This window comes from Labeo rohita, chromosome 17, assembly GCF_022985175.1.
Source record: "Labeo rohita strain BAU-BD-2019 chromosome 17, IGBB_LRoh.1.0, whole genome shotgun sequence".
Taxonomy (NCBI): domain Eukaryota; kingdom Metazoa; phylum Chordata; class Actinopteri; order Cypriniformes; family Cyprinidae; genus Labeo; species Labeo rohita.
In genome coordinates, this window is record NC_066885.1 from 4,555,392 (window position 1) to 4,562,624 (window position 7,233).

General features: G+C 35.1%; 1 protein-coding gene across 1 annotated transcript; it reads right to left on the bottom strand.

Annotated features, from left to right (window-relative positions):
* Positions 1–2,890: 2,890 nt before the first annotated feature.
* rab32b (RAB32b, member RAS oncogene family) lies at positions 2,891–6,677 on the bottom strand. Its single transcript, XM_051133659.1, has 3 exons — positions 6,416–6,677; positions 5,001–5,278; positions 2,891–4,242 (listed from the first exon to the last, which is right to left on the bottom strand). Exons 1-3 carry the CDS (start codon positions 6,627–6,629, stop codon positions 4,102–4,104), a joined length of 633 nt encoding a protein of 210 aa, XP_050989616.1. The 5' UTR covers positions 6,630–6,677; the 3' UTR covers positions 2,891–4,101.
* Positions 6,678–7,233: the final 556 nt, after the last annotated feature.

Below are 7,233 nucleotides of genomic sequence, written 5' to 3' on the forward strand. Positions count from 1 at the left end.
TGTGACAGTTTATGAGTGATTATTTTGCTGCAAATCACTCGTTGACACAACAAAACACAGGAAAAGGTTTAACATTTAGAAAAAAAAAAAATGTCCCTCAAATTTTGTTGAAGTATCCAATGGAGCGCTGACATCCAGACTGTTAAAACAGTATTTATTACTAGAAAGTTGCTGTTCTAATTAGCAGAGCCAATGATTATGTGATGTTTTTATCAGCTGTTTGGACTCTCATTCTGACGACACCTATTCACTGCAGAGGATTCATTGGTGAACAAATTATGTAATGCTAAATTTCTCCAAATATAATGAAGAATCAATCTCACCTACATCTTGGATGGCCTGAGGGTGAGTATTTTCAGCAATAATGTTCATTTTTGGTTAAACTATTCCTTTAAAGCAAGTAAAAAAAAAATCTGTCAGTGAGGCATGTAAAATAATCTAGACTCAAAGAGAAAAAAAGCTTTCTTTTTTTGTTTTAAACTTAAATGCATTTGATTGTAACACATTTTTCAGAAAACAAGCCTTAGCTTGTTTAGATATTTGTACAGGAAAACAAAAATTGCTTGAAATTATGAGACGTGAGTTAGTAACTTTATAAGAGTAGAATTCTGAAGTTTTTGAAATGTAATATTTTTACACGTAATATTTTTGTGCTTATTGTTAAAGGATTTCCCACAAACATTCCTTCGCTCAGCCTCTGTAACTAGGTCTGATGTATATAGGACACAGACTTTGTCTTTGATGGTTTTCCTCTAAGCAAAATATCCACTTCAGATGCAACCAGAAACAGTTATAATGCATGTGCATTCATTAGATCTGAACATTTCAAGCAGCATGAATCAGTCACATTTCACACAAAGTACCTAAGAGTTGCTAAAAGTTTCATGTGTTAATCAATAATAAAGACTCTCAGGCTTCATCAGGACAGATAGATTCACTCCACATTATTTGTAAACAACTGCAACGGAGGGGCTTAAATAAGTGGTATGTAGAACAGATCCCTAGACGCACACCAAGGACGCTACAAAGTAAAACTACGGGACGGTGCGGAACAGATGGGAGAGTAAAAATATCTGCCCTCCTATACACACCATGTCAGCAAAAACCTGCCTTCAGGCTCAGCGTTCACACAATCAACCAGAATGAGACCACCACAGTAATGAATAAGACCAGAATGAGACCACCACAGTAATGAATAAGACCAGAATGAGACCACCACAGCCACTGTCCGAGTACCCGTCAGCAAATTGTTGACAGACAAAAGATGAAAATTTCATTTTAATAGAAAAACTAAAATGCCATACACCTCCTCTGCAGTGAATGAGTGCTGTCAGAATGAGAAATCAAACAGCTGATAAAAACATCACAGTCCTGTGAAGTGAAAACCTGCCTGTTTGTAAGACACAAAACCATCATTAAAGCATTTTAACTCTAAACTGTTGCTTCAGGCCAAAATATGAGTTTATAATCCATAACCATTCCTCCAGTGAAAAAGTCCATCTGTTGTCCTCTCACATCAAAATCCACCAACATATTGGTTTAGATCTGTTTTGGACAGTTTTTGCTTGTAAATTGTGCATATTTCTCTCCTGATTCAAATTAGGCCACTTTTTCACTGGAGAAAGCAAAATTACGAGTTACGAATTTATATTTTAGCATGGTTTGAAAGTTAAAATGCATTAATTATGGGCTTGTTTCTTACAAACACACAGGTTTTTCACTTCACAAGCACTTAACTGATGGACTGGAGTGGTGTGGATTACTTGTGTATTATTGTGGTGTTTTTATCAGCTGTTTGAACTCTCATTCTGACGGCACCCATTCACTGCAGAGGATCCATTGGTGAGCAAATGATGCTACATTTCCCCAAAATTTGTTATAATGAAGAACCATAATCATCTACCACTTGGATGGCTAATTTTCATTTCTGAATTGCTGAAATTTTCAATTTGCATATTTATTCAGTTCCCTGCTGAAAAAAACAGCTAGCTGACGAACTATGACCAGCTAAAAGCAGCCTGTCAGCTGAGGCTGGTTTTAGCTGTTTTTTTCAGCAGGGTTTGCACTTACTTCACAATTTATCACAATTTAGTCAGTTACCAGGACGTGCTGCCACATTGGAGATACACAGATGTAAACAACAGCATGGATGGCAGAGTTAATGTACAACTGAATATGTTGTTCTGCTAATTTATGCTGTCTAAACTATGGAAAAAACATGTGGAGACTGCTAAATCATATAGTAGAGTAGAGCTTAGTAACCAGAGAATGGCGCAATATTGTGACAAACTAAAGTTAATAGGTGCTAAAGACAATACCAACAGTATTAATTAAGATATTAGCCTAATATTTCACCTACCTGACTGAAAATGATAAGAACAAACACAAATGCTGTCAATATTCTTGGAAGTCCTGCTTCAGTTTGGCCAACCACAAATGCCTTTTGTTCTGTTTTTTGCACTCTTCTCTATGATTTGTTATAACTTTTGGCAGTCTATAGTACTCCAAATGTTTTTCCTGGTCTGACCGATTAGTACAGCCCAAAACATGACGATAAGTGAGATTTTCAGCAGCAATAATCAGCAAAATATGCAAGTTTTTGTTCAGTTCAGCGGCACTGTTTACATTCAGTGCCGCCAATATGGCAAAATGATGATGCGTAGTGAAAACACTCTATATTCTTGAACAATACAGTGGTGTTTATTCATAATTTTATAATCCTGCTCTCATTCTTGAGTGAATTAATTACCAATAATTGAATCACACGTCATCTTCAGCAACAACACTATGATGCAACAGTGCCTTCTTGTTTTCTCACAATAATAACATGGAAATCTGCCAGAAAAGGTAAAAGCGCTACACCTGTACAACCTGTCTAGTAGCGCTAACAGATGGGAAGTGCTTACGGCCCGAGACGGGAACATTTCCCGTGCCTCTGGGGGAACGCGTTGCATGGCGCACCATCAAACCTGTGCGACAAGACACATGGCCGCGTACAAATACAAAAACCGCTCAAACTTGCTTTTCCATGCACAGAATCCTGAATATGCTGGCAGTGGATGCCTACAGTGGGTTGAGGCTGCTACGGAGGGTTGAATGCAGTATTGTTTGCTCAATATAGTCCAGATCTCTGGGGGAAGCATCAGAACGCTGGAGTTCTTAGCATTCACTCAAAAATCCACGGCAAAATTGGGTCACGCAGGGAACGGCTTCCTATTTCTGTGACATGAACCATTGTGTATGGAAGCTGTGCATCATGCTGATGTGTTTGATCGCTCCCATGACCTGGATATTCGCTGTATGAGGCACATTTCACTTTTACTATTTTAAATAATTGATCATTTCATAAACTTCATAAAACAGAGCAGGCCATTGGGCTCGATTAGTGCACATTTTCAGCTTCTCTCAGGTACTAAAGTTTGCATAAATTATCCACTGAAATGGAAATTCTGGCAGTTTGTGTGAAATAATGTAAAGAGATATATTAACTTGCTCTGAGACACAGTATTACACATTTATGCTTTTATGGGAAGTTAATTTTGTAACACAGAAGCCCTGATGGAATATGGAATATTATCCTGAAGCTACATTTATTTTTCATCAGTGTAACTTCATTAGATTTATTTTTCTTTTTAAACATTCTCTACTGCCATTTTCCAAAGAAAACAAACTTTTGACGGCTATATATGAGAATATAGGCCACGTCCCTGTGCACGCTGCTTTCTGCAGAGAGAAACATAATGAATTTGGCATTGTGACAGCATTTCTGTTCACTTCTTAAATGTTCTAGGCTGAAGTGTGTACGGCGGATCTCAGTTAGTCTCCTTCCATGCTGATGTATTTAATAACCCGTGAGCATGTAGCAGATTAGCAGGGGAAATGAGACACATCGCCACAGAGGTATTTATTAGATACTCAGCATGAAATGCATTCAACATGGTACTTGTTCATGGCCCCCAAAATGTTTAGATGAGTATTAATCATTGACAATAAAATAAAATATATAAAAAATTCAAACTGCAAAATGATATGCTGTATAGAATAAAATAACATATGACTTGTGCACAGTTATATACACTTTGGGAATACTGGGATTGTGAATCAGCAGCAGGTAGATTTGGTCTTCGACGGCTTTTGCAGGTTGATCTGAATGTTCTGCTCTTCTTCTTTCACTGGCTCATCAGTATTTTGGAGAATGTGCTTTACAAGTAATTTAGCAGCTTTGTCCACATTGATGTTCTCCTAAAACACAAACACAAATCTAGCAATGAAACAGAAGTGGAATAGTAGAAGTAACATTGCTATACATTTTATAATAGGATTGGCAATATTATAAACATAATACAGTAGCTAAATATACAATTTCTTATAAAACTATTCTCACAATAAACAATACATATTGATAGCCATCCTATAGTCTTTGGAGTCACATGATCATAATTGTATTAAAAAATGTTATTATTATTATCAGTGGGTTTTGATGCTTAATATTTTTTGTTGAAACAGAGATACATTACCATTAAAAAGTTTGGGTTAGTAAAAAAAAAAGTAAAAAAAGCTAAAAAAAAAGTTATAAAATTATTCCTTTTATTTAGCAAGGATGCATTAAATTGATCAAAACTGATAGTAAAGACATTTATAATGTAACAAAAGATTTCTGTTTCAAAGAAAATGCTGTTCTTTTGAACTCTGAACTTTTGAAAAATGTATCGAGTTTCCACAAACTGGTAAAAGAGCACAAGTGTTTTCAACAATGATGATAATAATAACTAATGAGAAATAAGTAATAAATCAACATATTAGAATGATTTCTGAAGGATCATGTGACACTGAAGACTGGAGTAATGATGCTGAAAATTCAGCTTTGATCACAAGAATAAATTACATTTTAAAATATATTCAAAATGAAAATTCTCTTAAATTGTAATAATATTTCAATGATATTATTCAGAATTGGTCTGTATTTGGAAATGATAGAATTATAATAATAATCCAGTCACCTTCGCTGATGTCTGAAACCATCCAACAAAGCCCTTCTCCTGGCAGAGTGTCTCCAGAAGAGAGGCATTCCTCTGGTGCATTTTAGTCTCATCACATTTATTGGCCAGTAGAACAACAGGGATTGGATGGCCATCTTTCAGTATTTCTTGACCATCGAGTTCATGTTTCCAGTTTAGAGCTCCATCCAATGTTGACTCGTTTGTCATATCATATACAACAAACGCACCACTGGATCCCTTGAAGTACACGCGGTTCAGCCCTCTTACTCGCTCTTGACCTAAATAAACGAGAAAAAACATTTTGAATCAGAAAACACCAAATTATGGTCCTAATTCATAGAGTATCAGAAACTGATCAGTTTACAGTTATTTCAGATTCTGTGGCATGACATGTTTCTATTGTCTAAAAATGTATAGTACATAAATATGAATCTGCAAGTGAAACTGTGCCACTAAACAGTTAATAATTACCCCTTATGTGGACTAGTGGCACTAAAAACAACTATTAAAGTTAGATACATTTCTGTCCTATTTTACTTCTGGTATCATTGTTCTGGTATTAGCGTAGTACATTGAGTTGAGGTCAAAAGTTTACACACCTTGTAGAATCTGAAAATGTTAATTGTTTTAACAAAATAAGAGGGATCATACAAAATGCATGTTATTTTTTATTTAGTACTGACCTGAGCAAGATATTTCACATAAATACATTTACATATAGTCCACAAGAGAAAATAATAGCTGAATTTATAAAAACGACCCTGTTCAAAAGTTTACATACACTTGATTCATACAGTGTTGTTACCTGAATGATCCATGGCTTTTTTGTTTTGTTTTGTTGATTGATTTGGTTGTTCATGAGTCCCTTGTGTCTCCTGAACAGTTAAACTGCCCACTCTTCTTAAGAAAAGTCCTTCAGGTCCCACAAATTCTTTGGTTTTTCAGCATTTTTGTGTATTTGAACCCTTGCCAACATTGACTGTATAATTCTGAGATCAATCTTCTGAGGACAACTGAGGGACTCATATGCTACTATTACAGAAGGTTCAAATGCTCACTGATGCTCTAGAAGGAAAACGATGCATGCACTAAACAAAAAAAACCACACAGCTGTGGATCTTCAACACAGTATTAAGAATCAAGTGTATGTACACATTTGAACGGGTCATTTTTATAAATTCAGCTAATATTTTTTCTTGTAGACTATACGTAAATGTCTTTTATGTTAAATATCGTATTCAGGCCAGTACTAAATAAAAAAATAACATGCATTTTGTATGATCCCTCTTATTTTGGTAAAATAATTAACATTTTGCATTATTAGAGTTTTAAGCATTACTAATCTATTATAACTCATATAATATAACAACCAACATAGTTCTATTATACTAATTTCAAGCTGAAAAAAGTCTTACCTGCTATATCCCACAGCTGTAATCTCACCCGTGTGTGACTGTCCCAATCTATCACCTTCATTGAAAAATCCACACCTATGGTCGTTTTTAACTCCTCATAGAATTGATTTTTCACAAATCGCTTAATAAAACTGGTTTTCCCAACTTTATGGTCTCCAATCACCAAAACTTTAAATAAATGTTCAGTGAATCCTAATTCTGAGCCTCCTGACATTTTCCTGGAGAGCGATAACAAATCGCATCTGCAGCAAATGACCTAGTTCAGATTTATTCCACCGGTTAAATCCCTGTTGCGTTTTCCAACCATGCTACCAACAACACAGCATTTCCAGCATTAAAAATAATAAAACAAAGATTTTACAAGGTAAATCCAATGTTAAAGTTCATCCATTTTAAGCGTACAAAGTGACAGTGAGACACACAGGTGTTGAAGACGGTTCTTTAACATGGTCATATGAAAGCAATAACTGGTCACATTTTGGGAAATTATTAACTAACACCTACTGCAGCAACAACCCTGAGAGCTTATTTACAAAATATACAGTATTTATCATAAGCCTAATAAAACATGCTCACTAAAATGACAAGCTAAGCAATTCCAGACAAATACAGCAGAACTAAATGTAATATGTAGAAACATGTTGTTTATCTTAAGATCTAGGCTCATACAGTATGCAATGAATAATTCTTTTAAAAAATATAATAGCACAAATGTTTCCTTAAAGCTAAAGTATAGTTTCAAGACTACAGTAGGCAATCTGACAACACATATTGCACTGCAACAGAAAAAAAGAAAACTTATAACATAATTTTAGAAT

Excerpts from the sequence above, each read along its gene's own strand:
- rab32b (XM_051133659.1), bottom strand. The coding sequence starts at position 6,629 with ATGTCAGGAGGCTCAGAATTAGGATTCACTGAACATTTATTTAAAGTT. Across the intron at positions 5,279-6,415 it reads ACAGCTGTGGGATATAGCAG|GTCAAGAGCGAGTAAGAGGG; the intron begins GTAAGACTTTTT and ends TCGTTTATTTAG. Across the intron at positions 4,243-5,000 it reads GGTTTCAGACATCAGCGAAG|GAGAACATCAATGTGGACAA; the intron begins GTGACTGGATTA and ends TTTGTGTTTTAG.